General features: G+C 33.1%; 1 protein-coding gene across 8 annotated transcripts in view; it reads right to left on the bottom strand.

The window, feature by feature from the left end:
- The window catches only part of LOC124540529 (IQ motif and SEC7 domain-containing protein 1), a 184,569-nt gene that overhangs the window by 25,309 nt on the left and 135,961 nt on the right, over positions 1-23,299 (bottom strand). For 5 of the 8 annotated variants that reach the window (XM_047118171.1, XM_047118172.1, XM_047118177.1 and 2 more), the window contains one exon: positions 1,685-1,863. In XM_047118171.1, coding sequence (XP_046974127.1) covers positions 1,685-1,863 — 179 coding nt within the window. Of the gene's footprint in view, positions 1-1,684; positions 1,864-19,537; positions 19,862-23,299 lie in introns of all 8 variants that reach the window. The other 3 variants (XM_047118173.1, XM_047118175.1, XM_047118174.1) reach the window with 2 other exon arrangements.

Genomic DNA, 23,299 nt, shown 5'->3' with positions numbered 1-23,299 from the left:
TTCCCAAAATGGTCCTGGAAGACCCCCAGAGGTCTACGGGAGACATGATGGGGGGTCAACGTAGGAGTGAATAAAAAAAAGGGATCCATAAGATGTTAATGGGGGCCCATTAAAATTTATCTGCTTTTGATAGTAAAGAGCGAAAATGTAAGCATAGGTATAGTAAAGAAAAGAAGAATGTGGTAGAAATGTAGCAGCATGGAGTCCACCGAAACCAGTAAAATTTTTGAAAATGGTCCACAAGAAAAATAAGTTTGGGAACCACTGGTTTAGATAAACATAGAGCCATCTCTTTCTATCATTATTGTTTTGACGTTCGAATAAAAAAGACAACGTTGAACGTTGACATCGAGACAAACTTAAGAACTCTGTAATTTAAAACATAAACAAAAAAACAGACTTAACGATAAATATTCATATCGCAATTAACATTATAAAGTGACCCGACTGCTAAAAGCCCCGATCACATTCTCCTGCTCTTAAACGTGGATTAATTTTGATATTCGTGGCATTTCGGGAGGAATTTACTTTGAAGCAGGTTTAGAGAGTTACAACTGTGAGTTGCGACCGAGTTTAATCCTAATTAATCCGTTGCTCTCGCCGTTTATAAAAATATATATACGAGCTACGAACCTGTTAAAATTTTAGGTTTAATTTATAAAAAAATAGGCCATTTTCCGGTACTATGGTTTATAAATTACATTAATTGTTATTTGCATTAGAAAGCGCTCAGTATGTCTGATTATTTTTAATCATGACAAAGTATTTTCATTTTATAGGAAATATATTCATTTATGAAAAGCTATAAAATAACATTCTTTATTAAAAAAAATATCAAGCACGAATTGAGTTTTTTAGGTCATTTATTTTACCGTAATAATAATATTAAATATATAGTACTTTTTTTTATATACAATACTGTAGTACATTATTTTGACTTATCTGGTAGGTTTTAACCAGCGTTTGCAATGAAAACGCAAAAAGATATATTTTTTTATTACACCACAAACCTCTCGAATTATCAGTGTATCTCTCGAATCATTATACATATAATCAATCAATGCAATAGCTAATAATTATAGAGTAACAATTTTATTTTTTTGTCAACCGTAACAAAAAACAAACACACACATAACTACAACATTAATGTATTTATACAATAAACAGTATGATATCAAATTGTTACATGGCTTATGTAAATATTCCAGATAAAACTAGTTTTATCTGATAATAAATCATGATAGTCCAAATATAGAATTCGACGTTTTGCATTAAATTTTATTATACTATTTACTTTTATGTACATTAATCATAATGGCTTGTTGATAAACTACATTTCTATACTAATATTATAAATGTAAAATTCCTCTGTATACTGTTTCACAGTTGAACGTCTGAACCGAATTTGATGAAACAGAAAACATTTCGATTCGTTGATATGGATGGGTTTAAAATAATATCGCAAATCACTTCTTCAGAAACAAAAGAAAACTCTGCCCAATTTTTATCTATCTCATGTATTTCCGACAATTCAAAACCTAAATCTAGAAAAGGCTTTGACCAGTCTTGACTAAATACTTTAGCTTATTCTGACATTTCATAGAAATTCTAGAAGCGTTCAAAACCCACATCACACATGTTTTCCGAGAAGAATGTACCGTATATGCAAAGGAAGGACACTTACCAGGTAACGGTCGGTGGACAGCGGTGACGTAACGATTGCCCTCCATGTAGCCCCGGTCAGGCTCCGACTGGTGAGCATGGTGACCGCTGTGTATGCTGTGCTGGTGAGAGTAAAATCCGTCCGGTGGATGTAACGCCACCCCGCCGCCACCCTCCTCTTCGTCGACTTTTTGAGAGAAGCTGGAAACAAAAGAAAAATTAATTTAAGTATAAATTCATTAACATCAATTTATCACGTCACACCGGTTAATGGTGTTAATTATAAAAGAGCCCATTAGCAATTCAGCTAAAATTTTAAATTTAGAATATCTTTAAGGACAACATAAGTCAGATAGAGAAAATACTCCTTGGTCTAGACAATAAAATAAACGAATGACAGGAAAAGTAAGGAAGTGCATTAGCTCTGTAAGACGATTTAATGTATAATCAATTCACAATCGAACAATCAGACTCATTTACCGCAATTAAAACTCATTGCTCACATAAGATAATTTGCATTTGGACAGTTTTCAAGATACTTCATAGAATTGCTAATGCGGTTTTGGTTTCCTTAAACAAATATTACATCACGAACATTCCGTTGGTATTTTCAAGGGAATTTGCATTCAAATGTATTCTAACAAGTACATATTATAAAACAAAGTCCCAGCGCGCCTGCACTGGTCGGTTCGGACTAAATTTTGGAATCACTACATGAATTTTGTTCTAATTCTACTTTTTATATCTACAACATACAAGAAAGTAGACGGTAAAATAACAAAACATACTGATTCAATATAATACCGAAATATGACTTTTAAAAATTTTGCAGGAGAAGATATTTTAGTAATATCTAGAAAACCATACGTTTAGTACAAGTAATTGTTTTCTGAAGTGTTACTCTTAGAAGAACCGGCTTAAATGAATTTTTCTAGAAGTTTATTACATAATTTAATAGTTATTGGGTGTAAGAAGAACATAAACTCGTATACAACTTCTAGAAGAACAAACATAAAAAGAAAGACCTTCTGTTCCTCTGTTTCCTCTGAATATTCTTCCTCATGATTTAAAGAAAGAACGAAAGAACACTTTTATTTGGGACAAGATGACAATTGGTACAAAATAAAAAGTAAAAATAACAATAAAAAAAAATAACTTAAGTACTAATAACTTATCATTTACACAAAAAAAGAAATAAAATGAACAATAAAAAAAGTAACGATACAAAAACAAAAATAATGAAAAAGAACAACTACAATATACGTGACGTGTCCCAAATAGGTATACCATTCAGCAATTCATAGGTGTGGACACCTAATGCTTCTGTTCATTGATGAAAGACACTTAAAAATCCGTTGCGTTGTTTAAAATATCTAAGCGTTTCGACGGCGGGAAGCGACATGTTTTATAAAATAAAGAGATCAGTTATAATTATAATAAACTTCAGAAATGAAAATAAAATAAAATAAAAACTATAAATACTAACAATGTAGTATGCGATCTCGTTACCGCAATCCGCTTTTAGCGACGAACGACAGCCAAGAAAATATTATATTCATAATGATTTTAATTGCGACCTCATTCTTAGCGGACTACAGATATGAGTCTGCCAATTCGGCCTCTTATTTTTGTGTTTATTTTACCGATCTCAAATGGAATTTTACTTAAGTTTTTCACAGATTATATTTTGAAGATGAGTCGCCCATGTTTATTAGAAAAAGGGTAACTAAGGGTACTCTCATTTCAGCAAGCTTGAAAAACTTCGACTACTACAACAACAGCCTGTAAATTCCCACTGCTGGGCTAAAGGCCTCCTCTCCCTTCGAGGAGAAGGTTTGGAACATATTCCACCACGCTGTTCCAGTGCGGCTACTAATATAAATAATATTAAATTTAAATATGTGCTTGATACAAAGTTTAGGAAAAAATTAAAAAAAATAAAATCCGACATTTCCCTGCATACATACATATATCAACAAAGAACTTAAAAAAAATATTCAACGAATTTTCGTATTTGGAGTTCGTTAGTTCGTTTTCGAGAAGTTTCGATAGCAAAAGTTTGTATAAACTCGGAAAGGCGAAAAGTTAAATGCAGGCAAATGTTCGAAAAGTCAGTCATGATATATTTTTTTTAATTAATTTCATATCAAAAGACGGTACAGATTGCGAGAACTGTCAAGTTTCTCGTATGTAGGTTAGGTCAACTGGCTTTCAAATGGAATACCATTTGACGTATTTTTGTTCGTAACTGACACGGCAATGATTACTCACGTAATCTTTGACCTAAATGATGTCTTCAGCCTGTTAGTCAGTTTTAATAAGAACATCATACCATTACTGTATGAAAAGAGCCTTTTTATATCAAAACATGGACTTCAGCATAATGCGACAACTTTACTATTTCACATACAACGTTTTGCGTTTAAGTCTAGGTCAGTTTTGTATACCCAAAAATTAAATTTCAAACATAATCCTTTCTATGTAAAAATATAATTTATTCGTGTTAAGATAAGATGAAAAATCCATAAATGACATTATAAGCTCCGGAACTAATGTTCGAATGTCACTGGTAAAAACCTTCATTATTCCTGAGTTCTAAATGATACCAATTAAAGATACACAGTCTTCTGTAATAACTAAAACATAGAACTAAGAAATTAGTTTATAAATATTTGTATCAATTATTTTAATAAACAGCACCAGTGCAAAATCAAAGCAGGTAGCTGGTATAAATAAAGATGTAGTTATATTTATTTTTCGCGGATGAAATCTGAAATTAATCGATAGAACTTCAGTTGCGAGACGACAATGCAGTATTTATATATTAAATATTCTTTTATAGTCTACTATGTCAACGAGGTCGTACAGAAAATCCAATACAATCGAATACTAGGGCAAAATTCGATTCTGTAAAAAATGTACGTATTTCACTCTTAAAATTAATCAAAATCAAAATAAACTTTAATCATGTGGGCTTTTACAAGCACTTTTGGATCGTCATTTAACAATTGAGTGAAGCTAACACCTAACCTAACCTAACCTACTATGAAACGCCATTTATACGATTTTTATAATGTTGTCTTAAATTATCGCGATTATTACATGTTCGTGGTCACGACAGTCAGACAGACAGTCTACCCGTGACCACGAACACTGCAAAGTGCTCGAAACGTCGGGATGTTTAAAAATAATTAATATACGCGATTCATCCGTTATAATTAGTTTTATTTAAATACGATTTTTATATTTGTTATAGTCAATTTTGACATCACATATCTTCAATTGTCATTTTCTGACATTTCACGCTCGTTCGTATGCTCGTTCTTCGGTGAGTTTCGAGTTTCTTCTTACAGAATACATCTCTACAGAATCGATCGCTTTGAAAATGTAAGATATTTTGTAAAAAATATCTGTAGATCTTAAAATGTTCGGAGAAATGTCAAAACGCGCGATGTCATTAGATATGCTATCTTAGATTTGAAGGTGAGTCATTTTTATTATATCGATTATATTTTGATTTCATATCAAATGAGTCACAACAACGTACAAATAGTTTAAATAAGGTATTTGTTTTAATACAAAAATATACGCTTTTCATTTATATATATCATTATGCATCTTTATCTGTATATAATTTTGTAATATCCAGTTTCTAAAACGTTAGTCAAAGATTAATGAAATTCACTACAATCTGATCGCTCATTGGTCGAGTATTGCTGTTGCCGACCAATGACCTTTCGATTCACGTCAAAATATAGTTACCTTGACTTTGATCAGAGTTTAAAAAACCCAAGGCAAATCCGAACGACAAACTATTATTTTCCTATAGATATTCAACTAAAATATTTGGGGTACATAAATACTATATTGAAAAAGGTATGTACTGAGGCTTATTTAAGTACAGTGTAGTTTAAAACCTCTATCAAACATTTAAAGTTAAGCAGTCTAATAAATGTCGCGTAAATTGTCTTTTAAGTTAATTTCCGGGAATTTATAATCTTGAAAACGTAACTTTAGGAGATATGAGCAGGAAATACCGGTTTGTTGCGACAATGGCATAAATTACGCGTATTACGTTAATTACTTCATTTGAGTTTACTTTGAAAAGGTCGCATATGGGGCCTCACATACATATATTAGAACATTATTATCAAAATAATATTACTTCCATGTTTGGTCGGTGTGCATAGAAAACATTCAAATTAAGGTAATGATTGTTGGGTGCCTTCCTTGTAAATTGTATAGATATCTACGACGAAAGACATTTATGGGAAAATAGTCATTATTATTCTGACCATACGGTTTCGATTCAAATTTTCAGAATTAAATTTAAGACATTTTAATCTATGATACTATTATAATATTTTCGGAAAGAAACGGCTTTTTTTGAAGGAGTCTTTTCCGTGTTGTTACGCTTCTATTTTGAATAAAGAAAAATAAAATTTCAATTTGAAACACGAAACTTCATTACGACTACCAGAAAACCAGTTACAGTCGGGTTTTTTATATCCAAGAATAAATGAAACAATACACGTATTTACGTAAATTTACGATTAAGAAAAACAATTCGTACTATCAAGTAATGAATAAATTCGAATATAATTTAAACATCGAATAAGTACACGAACTACTATAATAAATAAATAAATATTGGACAACATCACATACATTACTCTGAATGATCCCAGTGTAAGTACTTAAAGCACTTGTGTTATTGAAAATCAGAAGTAACTAAGTATTATATGGCACTACAAACACCCAGACCAAAGAAACAGAAAAGTAATGATTTTTTTCTCCATTGACTCGGCCGGTAATCGGAGTGGCGTACCCATGAAAACTGGTGTACACACTACTCGACCGCGCAGGTCGTCAAATGATTTTTAAACACTAAATACCATTTAACAGAAGCATTAATAAACTTTGTTCAGAATATGAAACAAAAAAATACTAAATTCTGACAATAATTCTCATCTTTATGTTACACGAAATAATTTTGTTACCGAAATATATCCCTATATGTTTTGTTTAACTTATAATTTGTAGCACGCATCTCGCTTGTAACACACGACGTTACATCTCCGACACACTGACACTTTAACGCTCGTCTGTAGGTTTATCAATTTAGGGTAACCCATTTACATCTGTTGCTCGACATGTTCTTGTTATCCCCTAAAATATTTAGACTAGCTCATGTTTCGAAACGAATGAATGAAATACCTATATTTACGGAAGGCTACTCGTAAATAGGGTCTATGTCTATGTGATGATATCGTTACATCGTCAATGTGCCGGGTTATACGAAATCTATAATGTTATTATGTCTCCTCAAGTCTGTAATTATACTGGTCCGCTTTATAATCAAACTGGAACACAGTAAATTTACTATTGCTGTTTGCTGACATAATAATGCTGGTGGGTACCCATATATACAAGGCCCCAACCGAAACGGGTCAACAATGACGCGAAATATCTTAGTGGTAGGTTATGTGCATGTTTGTATAGGTGTCAACCATTAATTACTTATAATACCGCTAATCAGTACTGAGTAAGCTAATATATACATCAGGCACAAGGGATACATAACTACTACTAGGACAGGATTGGTTGTGCATTGTAGGTGTAAGAAACGGCGCCTATGTCAATGAGCGGTGGTGATGGTGGTGGTGGTCCTTTACCATCAGGTAACCCATTTACCAATGCGGCTTTCAATTAAATTAAAAAAAAAAAATAATTTAAAAAGATATGGCCCAAGTGCCTACAACCAAAGATATCTTAGTACGAATAACGTAAAACTTAAATAATGAAGTCGTGTGTGGTTACCATGTGTAATATCTAACCTGTTTACGAAGCTAATGAATTCAATAGCATAGTGAAGAAAGTTAATGAGCTACCAGCGATTATCACCTAACAGTACATATGATAATATGTCAGTAGGATGTCCGTCGGAGCGTACTAAAATTACCGTAAGGCAAGAACAGTTCTACTCGATCACATGCAATAACATTTAAAACTTCATTTCTTGCACAGAATCATTTATCATTAAAATATTCATCATTTTTTTTTAAAATATGGGTATTGAATTATGTAAATCAAAATCAAAACTTACTTTATTCAAGTAGGCTTTTGAATCGTGAAGCTACCACCGGTTCGGAATGTAGAAAACTCTTTTTCAAAATTGAAAAATGCAAAGTCACGTTAGTTAAATAAGTACAACAAGAAGAAAGGAAGTCAACAATATTAGCTCCATGCTTTTTTATCATCCATATAATCTTGTATTGAATAATATGCATTCTTCACCAATGTATTTTTTACAAATGATTTGAATTTATGGAACGAAAAAGTTATAAATGTCTGCGGAATTTTATTATAGAAACGGATATCTTGCCCCAAGAAGGATTTATTGACTTTACCGAGTCGGAAACTTGGCGCTAGAAGCTCGTCCTTACTTATTGTGCACAAGAAATATTATGGAATTCTTAATTAATGCCTCTAAATGTCCAAGAGGTGAGAGGAGGAGAAGGTTTAATATCAGTTAATCCTCTATGAATGTTGTTTGTTTGTGTGTGCTGTACATGTACATGGAAAATACTACACAATCAAAAAATACAAATTAGTCACATGAAAATTAAACAGTGATTAATCAGGCTTGAAATCGCAACTGTCTCCAGAGAATGATTTTCAAAACACGCTTGATATATCGTCTGCCGTTAATCTAACGCTCAGGTTGCCAACAAACTGGCCGGCAACATGAAATTTATCTACCGGATCGCGAGTCTAATGGCTCCTGCCTGTGGCCGAATATGGTATGCAATTGTTATTTCATTCATTCGCGTTCACCGACGCAGAACTTTGCGTTTCCTTGACACTGACCACGAGCGGTCGAGCGAGCATCCTTTTTTAGCCGTTTAAACTGTATTAGGAAGAAAATTATAGTTCTCAGCGACTGTTTCTATTCCATTTTTAAACCACTTTCAGAAGCAAATTGTCAGTTTTGGAATGGTTGTATCTTGCTATTAAAAATCGTATACAGGAAGGTATCATCATGAGACATTCTTTTAAAAGATTAATCTATATTGATATTATGAATGTGAAAGTAAATGTCTGTCTGATTATCTGTCTGTAGCTCTTCACGACCAAACCTCTGACCCAATTTGATGAAATTTGGGTATGAAGCAAACTTGAACTCCAAGAAAGGACATAGGCTCTTTTTTGGCTAGCATATGACAACGAACACTCCTAAACGCGAGTGAAGCCGAGGGCGGCGACAAGTTATAATATAAATTAATCATTTCACAGTCATTTAGCAAATAGTCATATTTCAGCATTAATTAAACGTTTAAACCATATCAAAATTAATTCAGATTAGCTCTTGAACAATTTAAGAGGTATGGATGAATATGAATGTTACCATGTGTAAAAATTAAGTTTACAAACTCGATTATAACCTTTTATAAATTGCCATGATTAAAAATAGTACATAAGAAAACCCCGACGTATTTCATTTATGATCATGGTTTATTATTGTTGATAAAACAAACAGTTAACTTGAGAACACGGTGGAACATTGTAAACACGTATAATATTTGAGGTTACGTCAAGAAAAACATGTTTTGACGTAGGAAATTTAAGTCGTTTCTATTCAGCGGTTACGGAGCAAACAGACCGACTTGTGAAATTTTTGTTTACTTCGTAACCCTATAGTTACAACAATAAGAAATAATACTTTATGGTTCTAGACATTTTGGGCACCTACCCATGTTTTGACGGTTAATTCTTATTCGCGTGCATATTTACCGAGGATTGCGGGTTCATACCCAGGCAAGCTGAATATTCATGTGCTTAATTTGTGTTTAAAATTCACCTCGTGCTTGGCGGTAAAGAAAACTGCATGTGTCTAATTTCATAGAAATTCTGCCACATGTGTATTCCACCAACCCGCATTAGAACAGCGTGGTAGAATATGTTCCAAACCTTCTCCTCAAAGGGAAAGGAGGCCTCAACTCAGCAGTGGGAAATTTACAGGCTGGTCTTGTTGTTATAATTCTATAATTCAATACAATCCGAGATATCTGGATCTATGCGTGGTTATCTGTTCTATAATCTCGATATATGAAATGTGAGTCACATTTCGAAATTCTCGCTAGTGAAGTACAGTATTCTGTAATAAGAAACTCGAAACTCGCCGCAAAACACAACTGCGAAATGTCAAAAGGTAATAAGCGACATTGCCTATAATAAAAATTCTGTATCACCGTATGTGGGTTATCGTCTATCACGGGTGAGATACGAAGTGAATACATACAGAATCGCACTGCAGCTCGATAAGGTGAGATAAGAAAGAGCCTTACATATTTTATCTGGCTCAACTAACATAACGACACCAGGGAGTAATGAAACATAAGGAGAGGCATTATCACTTGAGGTTTATTGTTGGAGACGGAATATTCAAGCGAATATACTCTTAAAGTCAATCGCCTTAAGGCTGAAATCTCTGTAACGGTTAATAAAGCCTATTTCTAAAGTAGGGTTTACTAGCTTAGCTGAAACCTCACCTTGCAGTTTCGAACAACAAGTTTAAACTAAACGTTCTGTAACAAGTTTGTACCTTGCACTCAGCGTCACAAGAAGCAAGTTTTTTTTTTTTTTAATTGCACATTAAAACCTGCAAAGATTGTATAAAAAGTATATGTTACAAAGTACACAGATTTTTATTTAGAAATCATTAAATAACTACATGAAACTCTTTATTATCTAATATTTTAAACTATTGACCCGCCCCGGCTTCGCACGGGTGCAATATTGATACTACATAATACATATACTACAGAATGTTTTACAACTTTCACAGTTTTTTCATTCGTTAGACAACACACTATATCCGTGCATTTTAAAACTGTAATATCTTCGAAAATATTTATTAAAATAACATGCTTCAAACTCAAAGGGCCATATTGATCTTAGTAGATATTAAATGCACAATGTATTTAAGGTAAGTAAAGATTAATGCTGTATTCTTTAAAATCGTCTCGAAAATAATTTATCATTAATTAGTTTTGTTATATACTACGTAATGATAATGATTATTTGAGAAGAATAGTGAAACTATATCATAAGCAATATTTACGAAACGTGTCTAGAAAACACAGTCGTATCGTGTACTAATATTTAGCATTGCGATTATCAAGCGATAGTCACGACTTCATAGAAAGTTCGTGAAAACCACCGCAGACTACAATTTGAATAATATAATACCTGATCTCCTAAGAGATACAATAGTGTTTAGATGTGAAATAGAACGGAACGTCGCTTCAGAATTAGGCAGGCAATCTTGCATTGTAATTGAACTGCCAGCATCATTACACGTATTAGACAAAATAACGAAATCCTGAATTACATAAATGAGATATTTTTTTATGAAATATTTTTAAGTTCAGACAAATGGGCCACCTGGTGGTAAATGGTCACCACCGTTATGGACACGGCTTAATTAGAAATGGTTATTTTTGCTGTTGCAGTGGCTTCCTCATCCTTCAAAACCGGAACACAACAATGCTACTGCTGATGGTATATGTAATGTTCCTACCCAGACAGGTTTGCACAATACTACCGAGTATCATGACAATCTACTATCAAAATAATAAATAGGGACAGGAATAGATTTATAATAGTAATTGTACCCGACGGAGATTAGTTTAAATTTAAACAAATATAATTCTTTACTCGTTACTTAACGGTATTTAGTAAGTTTCTATTTTATTATTATTGTTAATCATAGCTGTTTTTTATTATTAACAAATTTGTTATCGGTCAATGTTCTATTTATTATTAATTAGCTGTGACCGCAACTTCGTGCTCGTTTCAGTTTGACAAAAAAGTTATTGTTGCAGCCTTTGTTAAACCTTATTACATCAACTTTCTGCCAGTGCAATTCCGATCAAAATCGGTCCAGCTGTTTCAGAGCAAAAGCCCGAACAAACAGACAGAAAGACAAAAATAGCAAAAAATGTTATTTTCTTAATGTACCATGCATTTAATAAAGAGCAGTTATTGTAACATTACAAACATACACTCCAATTTTATTATATGTGTATAGGTATAGTAAGTAATTAAGGTTTAATAAACTGTTCTTACGCCTTTGAAATTCAAATTTAAAAAATTACCCTGTTCATTTGCATGAACATAAGCTCCCAACTTATTCTAGAGACTTCAAAGAAGGAATCGATAATTAATTCCAAAAACCGTTTAAAATGATAAGTATAATTCATTTATAGTAGGAACTCGATTCTTCTTTGTTTAACAACGTAAACAAAATCGAAATATAATTAATCCATAATGGCTTATTAATTACCTAGCGACCCGACCCGGCTTCGCACGGGTGCTAATGATACAAAATATAGTAGACAATGTCTAAATTATCAATGCTTCTTTACTATATTGTCCATGTAGTAAAGTAACAGCCTGAAAATTTCCCACTGCTGGGCTAAGGCCTCCTCTCCCATTAAGCAGAGTGTTTGGAACATATTACACCACGCTGTTTCAATGCGTGTTGGTGGAAAGCACATGTGGCAGGATTTTAACGAAATTAGACACATGCAGGTTTCCTCACGATGTTTTCCTTCACCGCCGAGTTGAGATGAATTATAAACACAAATTCAGAACACATATATATATATATATATATATATATAGTGGTGCTTGCCTGAGTTTGAACCCGAAATCATCGGTTAAGATGCACGGGTTCAAACCACTGGCCATCTCCGCTCTCTTATTGTCCATGTACTATATACAAAACCTCTCGAATCACTCAATCTATTAAAAAAAACGCATCAAAATCTATGGCGTAATTTCAAAGATCTAAGCATACATAGGAAAAAAAAAATACAGACGAATTGATAACCTCCTCCTTTTTGAAGTCAGTTAAAAGACTTTGTTTTGTACTATGTAATGATGATACTAAATCATATCTACCATACATATGTGTGAGTGGCGACTCATACGTGACTTTTGAAACACAAAACCACTGTCAGGTTAAATTCGCCTCCCTTGTTAATGAAATGGTTAATCTACCAAGCAAATCCACTCCGACTTGATGCTGAATTACATCAACTGACCCAGCGATGATTTCCCTAACCGATAGACAAGATTAATCTCCACGTGTAATATCAGTTGTGCTCACCCGGATTAGAACGCCTGATCCACAGTTACACTTCAAGATACAAAAAGATATATGTTCTAGTTACGTTCAATCAATCAATCAACAGCCTGTAAATTTCCCACTGCTGGGATAAGGCCTTCTCCCTGTGAGGAGCAGGGTTAGAGCATATTATATTGTGGCAGAATTTCTGTGAAATTAGACACATGCAGTTTTCCACACGATGTTTTCCTTCACCGCCGAGCACGAGATGCATTATAAACACAAATGAAGCACATAATTATTCATTGTTGCTTGCCTGGGTCTGAACCCTCAATCATCGGTTAAAATGCACACGTTCTAACCACTGGTCCATTTTAGTAATGTTATGTTATTAAAAAAACAGCAAAGGTCTAGACCGAGCATTAGCAGTAAACTCGTTATGAAATTTCAGTTCAGTTAATTACAGTTACGTTACGAATTCAAACCGTCATAATGAAATAGTTCACCGAATATAGGTAGGTGGCCTTCCAATACACGTGCAACGGCCGCCCACGTGAAGTTCGACCTAGCATACCAAAAACTGGAAAGCTGAATTGGTATACAAGTTAAATGCGAATTCTATTGCATTGAATTTACAGTAACGTTCATTAATATATATATGTCATGTACATATAGAGACATATAGTGAGAAGAAGCATACACACAATCTATACTTCCATACCAATATTATAAATGTGAAAATAGATCTGTCTGTCCGCAACCAAACCAATGAACCGAATTTGGTGAAATGTTGTTATCAAGCAAACTCGAATTTCAAGGAAGGAATCAGGCTTTTTTTATGCCTAACACATGACAACTTAGTGGTAGGGCTTTGTGCAAGCCCCTCTGGGTAGGTACCACCCACTCATCAGTTATTCTACCGCCAAATAACAGTACTCAGTATTCTTGTGTTCTGGTTTGAAGGGTGAGTGAGCCAGGGTAACTACAGGCACAACGGACATAACATCTTAGTTCCCAAGGTTGGTGGCACATTGACGATGTAAGGAATAGTTAGTATTTTTTTACAGCGTCATTGCCTATGTGTGATGGTGACCACTTACCATCAGGTGGCCCATATGCTCGTCCGCCAACCTATAAACCAATCCCTAAAACACGAGCACGGCAACATCTAGCGGCATAAATCTCAAAGACATCAAGCATTACTGAATTACGATGAAAGCTGATGTAGAACTAATAACACTCGCTTTTTAAAAAAGGGAAAGAAGAAAGGTACTAAGTCCTTTGAAAAATGTATGAAAAGTTTTACGATGTTTTGTAGGAACTCGATTCTTCTTTGTTTAACAACGTAAACAAAATCGAAATATAATTAATCCATAATGGCTTATTAATTACCTAGCGACCCGACCCGGCTTCGCACGGGTGCTAATTATACTAAATATAGTAGACAATGTCTAAATTATCAATGCTTCTTTATTATATTGTCCATGTAGTAAAGTAACAGCCTGAAAATTTCCCACTGCTGGGCTAAGGCCTCCACTCCCATTAAGGAGAGTGTTTGGAACATATTACACCACGCTGTTCCAATGCGGGTTGTTGGAATGCACATGTGGTAGGATTTCAGCGAAATTAGACACATGCAGGTTTCCTCACGATATTTTCCTTCACCGCCGAGTTGAGATGAATTATAAACACAAATTCAGAACACACATATATATATATAGTGGTGCTTGCCCGAGTTTGAACCCGAAATCATCGGTTAAGATGCACGTGTTCGAACCACTGGCCATCTCCGCTCTCTTATTGTCCATGTACTATATACAAAACCTCTCGAATCACTCAATCTATTAAAAAAAACGCATCAAATCCTTTGGCGTAATTTCACTTACTTACTTCACTTATGGCGTAATTTCACTTACTTACTGCACTTACCATCAGGTGGCCCATATGCTCGTCCGCCAACCTATAAACCAATCCCTAAAACACGAGCACGGCAACATCTAGCGGCATAAATCTCAAAGACATCAAGCATTACTGAATTACGATGAAAGCTGATGTAGAACTAATAACACTCGCTTTTTAAAAAAGGGAAAGAAGAAAGGTACTAAGTCCTTTGAAAAATGTATGAAAAGTTTTACGATTATGAGTTGAGTCGTTTGGACATAAAAACGTAACAAACAAACAAATAAATCAATTCACTTACGCTTTTATAATATTCGCTAAGATTTTCGTTCGAAGTGAACCCATAAACCTATTATAACTGTCTCTTTCAGGCACCCCTTAACAGTTAGCAATGATATACGTAACATATATATAGGTCAAGGACAAAATCAACATATACTAGACAAAATTTAAGTTAAGATTTTCATTAAGATAGCTCTTTCACGCGATGTTATCGTGAAAGAGCTATCTTAATGAAAATATTTGAACCTTTTTTAATAATATTTGGTACACATGTGATAGAATTTCAACTTTTCTTACGATATTTTCTTTAACCGAGCATGAGGTGAATTATAAAATTCGCAATAAACACAACAGTACAAAGGAAGAAAGGCTAAAGCGCCAAAATTGTACTTTAAGGAAATGATGTTTACTGACTTAGCTTTAAATTTCATTTTCCAAAAGTATCATTTTGGCGCTATAGCTTGTCTTCCTTTCCACTGACAATATGATAATTCAGAGGTACTCGTCCGATTAAAAACTGGGATCTTCAACATTCACATGTCATTCGTATGTATAAATCAAAGTAAAATTTATATTTCAATGACACAACAAAATTTACATCAAATACATGCGGGAATTTACAATGAAAATATTTGCTAAAGTATGGCGTTGAAATATTTCGTTGTTTTCCGATTTCGCTTTGTTTCAACGAAAATATGTTCCAAACAATTCATCATGAAAGCATTATTTTTATTCAAACTAGTTGTAAGCCGTGGCTTCGCCCGCTTTTTAGAGTTTAGTCAATTTCGTCAAATTTAAATTAAATTTCATCAAATTCGATTCGTGAACTAGCAAAAGACGGACACACAGATGGACAAAGTTTAGCAGTTCTAATATTTGTTTTGATTAAGACGGTATTTTAATGGACCATCATTAATGGTCTTTTTAATAGACCATTGTAGGATACACATTAACTCAACAATGGTTATATTTTTCGGTAAAACCTAATTATTCTATAAACATAAATAAAAAAGAAGCCTTACAAACTACAACGAACTCGCTTGATCGATTAAATATTCATTCAGATGTAAACAGTAGGAGCGTAAACACCGCTAACTTTGAAACTTCGAGCTGATATTGGGAATCACTAAACTGAAAAACACAATCACTTTTTAATGTTCTGACCCCAAGTTTGAACGTAACACTTCGGGACTATAGCCTTATATATACTATGCTGTTTATTTTTTATTTAGACTATCCTTTCTTTCGCCAAAATCAAAATAAACTTTATGCAAGTAGGCTTTTACGACCACTTTTCAATCGTCATTAAACAATTATATTAAGTGAAGCTACCAGTAGTTCAGAAAGTAGATTCTACCGAGAAGAAGCGGCAAGAAAGTCAGTAGTTATTCCCTTTCAATACAATTATATATGTATTTATATGCCGGTTCTTCTCGTGTCTTAGGATTGTCTTTCGGAACCGGTAATTCGTTTTCTATCTCGACATATAATGTGTTATTGTTTTATATTAAATAAAGATTTTTGATTTAACATCATTACATTTTTGGAATAAAATCATTAAAAATATTTACCGAACCGAATTGTTTATCTAGGACATTCGAAACATTTACGATTTTCGATTAAAACGGCGATAAGTCTTCCTTTAATCAGTTCTCAGAGTTGAAAGCATTGAGTTTATTTATCAAACGGGAGGTAACTGTATAACTTTCGAATAATCTCAGATATAATCCGTGGTAATGTTACAGAGATTTCCCTCATACCCATTTACCGTTTCGATCTGTATTTGCATACTAGGTATTTACGTTTACTTAGAAGATCAAATGAATGCGGTTCAGCATATATTAGCTTTTATATGATAATGTGGCGTTAATATGATTTAAATTATACATTTGTTTCTATGTTAATTGTCTTTTATTAGTGTATTTCGCTGTTTGCATAATATTTAGTAACTCTTCCGTCGTCATAATTATTATTAAAGATAGAATATTTATACAGTATAAATATTATAGAAGCATATTGTGTTATATTTTTCGTTGTATAATTTATTATGTAATACTGTTTGCGATTTATTGTTGTTATTTATATTATTAATAAATATATTTATTTTCGATGTGGCATTACTGTTAGACAATACGTTATATGCACTAGCTGTATTTACAAGTAAAGAAGCCCCAATATTGGCACAAATATTATTATACTTCGTGTAATTACAGGCAAGATGAGAGCACTTTTTTTAGGTCAGGCGGCCCATCAAATTTTCCTATATAACATACTATACGTACAAAAAAATTGAAGAAATCACCGTCCATAAACAAGACGCTGTAAGAAATATTAACCAATTAGATCTAATCTACAATCAAATGCTTAATTACCGCGCCGTACTCGACCGGAGAGCTCGACTAATCGCTTTTACACAATTGGCTTGTTAGTTCTCTAATGTTAAATTAAAATCACTGTTAACAATGACTTTTTGCAACTCACTCGCCCTCGCTATAGAGCTTGCCAATTAATATGTAACACACTTATGTTTGTTGGAGAGGAGCCAAAATAGAACCTTGCGGTATGCCTAACGTTGAAAATTCGATGCTACGGTTAAGCTCTGCAGCATTATTTTTAGCACGAGAGTTGGACTCAAAGGGGCCTTGTAAAATTCGGATAAGTAATTTCGCCAAACAGTCCAAATATTATTAACACTCTTACTAACATCCAATAGATCATTAACAATATTTTACATTAAGCTATATCAGTTAAAAATGATGCTAGCATTCTTACCACCATTTGACGCGGTCAAGATTTATAAATTATCTATTATTTAATCATCTTTTAATATATTTAAAAAAGACGTAATTTTCATAATTCTCATGTAAATAAAACTTTAAAATGCGCAAAACATTTATAATAGATCATACGAAATGTAAATGTAGTTAAACACAGTGCTCTAGTTACTAAGTACGGTTTAAAAACGTGATATTTAGATCCTCATTTTAAGAGAAGAATATTTCTAACATTTTAGTAATACACATGGGCTAGATTTTCGTCTGGCTAAATTAAATCCTGCTAGAATGATGAACACAAAATAATCATTCATTCATATTAAAAAAGTAATAAATAATTAATCGTATTATATCTGTAGACTATTTAGATTCTATATAGAAATATAATTACAAATGAAACAAAAACAGTTAAGCCTTAACAACTGTAAATTGTAACTTAGAATATCCTAGCATATAAATATAAATTTGAATTCGGTTTTTCCACGAGGCGGCCGCAATTAAAACGATTTTAGGTCAGGTTGGGGATGTTTCATTAAAATACTGAAACATTAAAATTTTAAACCTTAAAAACTTGCACGAATAAAAATATAAATCAGTTTTATAGAGTCCCCCGTGATTGCACAATGGTTAGAACATTTTAATGTTATCGGAAATTTGTGCTTGAAATTATTTGGGTGATAGCGATGAGGAGAAATATTCCTTTAGATGGAATATAGTCAAAGATTTCTCTAAATGAAATGAGATCTCAGCCGAAAATGAAAACACAAACCGAAACGCTATTGCTCAACTTTTTTTTTAAAGTAACGAATACTGCATAGCACAAGGAACGATGTATGCAACCGTGTACTTTTAAAAAAGATTTCGCTAGTGATTCTGTAAGGATCAACAAACTTTCCGAAAGTTCATCACTCCGACCTATTTAGGGCACTTGCTGAGTATCGCGAGTGCAGTTTATTTGTCAAATGGAGCGAGACATCCCTTCCATTGTTAATGGTGGGGGTGGGCCTCTATTCAGTTGCACAGACTTGATTAATACGGATGAATGCACCCGCTCGGTGCAGGAACGACCTAGTTTCAGTAGAAAAAATAGTCGGTTATTAAAATGGGCAAGGTTTGTGAGAGTGAGATTGGCTGGTTCGAAATGGGTTGCGGCTTTCGTTTTTAACGATTTCATTCTAGTGGATGAAAGCGAATTGCTTCCCTACAACTTTGTTGGATGTATATTTTTTTCAATCGGATTTCGTAGATTGAGTTACTGTGTGTGTTTTAATCGAAGTTGGCAATTTCAGTGTTCGAACAGTTACAATACAATCGATGAAAATGCTATTACGTTGTTTTTTTTTGTTAAAAAAGAAACACAAAACGTAGGTAACTTTCCTTATATACTTGTTACCTTGTATGCTTGTTAACTTTGCGCGCAGGATATATTTTATACATACATATGTGTATTTAACTAACATGAATGTATTTCAAATTGTAACTACTCAGTTTCTTCTAGGTAGAATCTATATTCCGAATTGGTCATAGCTTCACTTAATATAGTTTGTAAAATAACGACTCAAGTGCTCTTAAAAAACCTACTTGGATTACGTTATATCTTTTAATATTACCTAAACTGCTTAGTTATTAAAATTTGAATATTTATCAAAAATTACTAAATATTCTAAAAAATCATTTACAAATGATATATTATGTATTTATATTATAAATATATGCCTTTATTTAAAATAGGAAACATTCAACATTGAAAACCAAAGCGCATGTCATATCACATCAACACACTTACCCGTAATCAGGCCTTTGACAGAACCAGGACCTTGTTAGCTTTGCAGCTTCAAGGAGAACTCCACCGATATCACTGATCCTCATGCCAGGACAACAGCATCCATCGCTGTCACCTTCACCCACTAACACAACACGAGACTCCGACTTCGCCACTTTGAACTATTAATAATTAATTCAACCACCGATTTGTTCCACTTCTTTTAAATTCAGTAATGTATCATTGTAAATTTAAGGCACTTAATTTTTCAAATTTGAACCGCACACTTTTTTTATCTGTACACATTTCACAATTACATTAAACTTAAGTCCAATAGCGTTTACGGAACTAGAAAGAGCAAATTAATTGAGGCATAATTCAAAACGACTTTGCTCTTAATCAAATAGCGGCAATTATAGAACCAAAAGTAGTTTTAATTAATTTTAAAGCACATTTACTGAGAAACATACAAATGATCAGATTTCCATCTATCTGAATGCTTAGCGACGAGGTCATAATATATATTACTGTAACGCAATTAACATAAATGACCAATACACTGTTGATAGAGTAATGTCAAAGGGAGTTAACACGGCGATTATATTAATCACCGATAACTAGATTAAAGCAAACGATTATTTGATTTCAGACCATTATTGAACTTTAGAAGACGTAAGAAAACTTCAAGTATCGATGATCGCTGTTGAGAAACAAAAGAGGTCCGATAAGAAAAAAAAAATAGAACAAGATCGTTCACTATTTAAAAAGTTATATTTGAAAAGAGTATAATTCAAAAGTTACAAAGAAAAACAATCACATGAAACATGAAAGCGATGTTATTATAAGTAATTCAAGCAATAATAGAGAAAGAAAGTACAATGGCTAAGCTGAACACATCAGATTTACATTACCATATAAATACTGATATCAAGAAGGCGAAGCCATCAATCATCGAGATCATTTGTATGACATATCCGTGACTGGTTGGATATACTGACCGACTTGGTAACGATATGCGGAATCAAAGATCATTGTTATGACAACGTCAGTCCGCAAAACAATACTTGAACTGAAAACGGGACGAGATTTGAATGAGATTACAAATCATTTGCTTCGAGACTAACGTGATAATATATGCTGATGATTTGTCTTATTAAGGATCCATTTTTACGAAAATATACAGATTATTTTCATAAGTCAAATCAAGCTGGGATAACACAATAATTTGTTGATATATATTTTTGATTTTTCAAAACGAAAACTCTCATAAGCTAATTGAAGTTAGGAGAAATGTATTAAATTTATTATTTCAACGTAAACAATCAACACAAGTCACAAAAATTTAAAGATAATTCTTATAGAACACATCCTATTCCAAATATAAATAACGGTAGCAAATTTTATGTTATTATGGGACACTGATTACGAATCTTATACGACCAACCATTATGGATTTACGAACAGCTTTATTTCTAAGGCATAAACGCTCACCATATTTGTTCAAGCCACTTCGTTATTATGTCACCTTAGAGCATATAGCGAATGATGTCATTGCTGTCATACATCCATATAGTATAAAACAAAAAGTTATTGACTTTTATCATCATTAAAAGAGATTTTCCCTATAAGTTCTTGACAGAAAAATGGCGGGACTTTTTGAAATTTTGGAGGCATAACTAATATTTTCAAGCAGATAATATTTACTATTATTGATTCGTTTTACTTTACAACATAAATATGGCTCAATATTGGATCAACAACAACAAAAGGCAGAGATTGTTCCAAGATTACAAAAAATAATTAATTAAAAAATCATTCGTGTCACAGATTCACAAGAACTATACCTAAGCCGGACAAAAGCGTCTACGTTAAAAAAAAAAGAAACGTCATAGAACTGAATTCATTTCAGACACAGATGACATTAATAAAAATTCTGGGACAGTATAAATGGTGTAATATTTCTCAGCGAGATAATCTTTCAATGTCATCATTCACACGACGGTTTCGATTACTTTGTATTAAATATCTGTGGACCATTTAAAAGTAAATATTAATTAGAAACTTGACATTAAGAGATATGCGGTAGTCGTTACGGAAACATAAAACTGACAACTTGCAACCAAAAATTGATACAATCGAGATAAAAAGAGTTCGAATATATCCCAAGATATGTTGTATATCAATGCTTGTAAATATTTCAAAGCTGAATTAGATCTTCTGGTCACTGGTGACAGACGTCCTGATCACAAGACCTGGTTTTTCTAATACATGTAGGTTTCCACACAATATTTTTCAATATAACAGTTATAAAGCAAATTAAACAGATGAACATATAGAAAAAAATACTTGGTGGTATAGCTTTGTCCAATTCCATCTGAGTGGACACCACATAACAATATTGTGTTCCAGTATATTGGGTGAGTGAGTCAGTGTAACTACAGATACAAAGGACAAAACTAGTAAGGAATTGTTAATATTTCTTACAATCTACGTTCCAAAAACTATCTATTTTATTCAAATCGAACTGATGTCTATAATTTTTGTCTTAAACAGATATGCCACTTCTATACATTTTAAAGTTTTCTACGAACGAAATTCGTCAATCGATATGTAAGTTATAGGTCAGTAGATCTGTTAATTGACCATATATTTGCATTTACAACTTAAGGCCGCAAGGTTTACACTAACGGTGATAATATCATACACAAATGCAGACACCAAACTACTGACATTTTACAAGACTATATAAACTTGCTATCCTTAATGATAGCATTCATTAGAAAGAGATGGAAATTCTTTGAATATCTATGTAAGTAGCGACCGTTTAGTAAAGAGTTCATGTACTATACAATTAATTGTTCCTGCGATGTGTGAAAAGGGGGAAGTATGTAATACCAAGGCGAAGAAGACTGTACATAATCATTAAAATAATTGTTCCTTTTTTAAATTTCATTCACGTTGACACATTGTTTAAATATACCTATATAAACTATAAACACGAAAATACCAAAAAAAAAAAAAAAAGGCCCCGACGAATTGAGAACCTCCTCCTTTTTTTGAAGTCGGTTAAAAAATAAAGGAACATGCTTCAAATGTCTTTTACAATTTATTGGTCCAGACGCTTAGAAGACGCGAGTCTTGACCTGTTACTGCGTGTTCGAACAGGACTTTTCCCGCGCTTAATATTAGATTGTTTCATTTCGTACTCGGCAATGAAGGAAAAAATATACCTAAAAATCCCTATTACGTAACACTATTAAAATCAAGATGAAATGAAAACGAGTAACAACTGAGTTCCTTGCCCTTTCTTTTCGATGGACACTACATTCCGAACCGAGAGTAACTTTACTTACCTAATATAGTTTGTTAAATGACGTTTCAAAAATGTTTGCATAAGCCTACTTGAAAAAAACAGATTTTGATTTTAATAAGAGGAGGAATTTGGGGACAGAATTTCGCTGATTCTATAAATATACAATACTATAGTAATAGTAAGTGTATTCGCGTAGTAAGCGTATTCTGCAAGCAAAGATCAATTCCAAAGGTCTATAAACGACCTTCTCAATTAACCAAGGTTTTATCTAAATCCTGTCTAAGTTATAACCGGATACAACTGGTTATGAGCAGATAAAAATATGCTTTTTCGATTTTACTTTGAAAAATTTCAGTAGGTTTTATTCATATTTTATGTTTATTTTGAATTTAGTAGCTGCTTTCTGCGATTCCGACCGCAAATTCTGTAAACCGTAGGTCCCACGCTATTTCAATGTTATCAGTAGTTCAGTC

Source organism: Vanessa cardui, chromosome 25 (genome assembly GCF_905220365.1).
Source record: "Vanessa cardui chromosome 25, ilVanCard2.1, whole genome shotgun sequence".
Taxonomy (NCBI): domain Eukaryota; kingdom Metazoa; phylum Arthropoda; class Insecta; order Lepidoptera; family Nymphalidae; genus Vanessa; species Vanessa cardui.
This window is presented reverse-complemented; position numbering and strand designations above follow the sequence as displayed.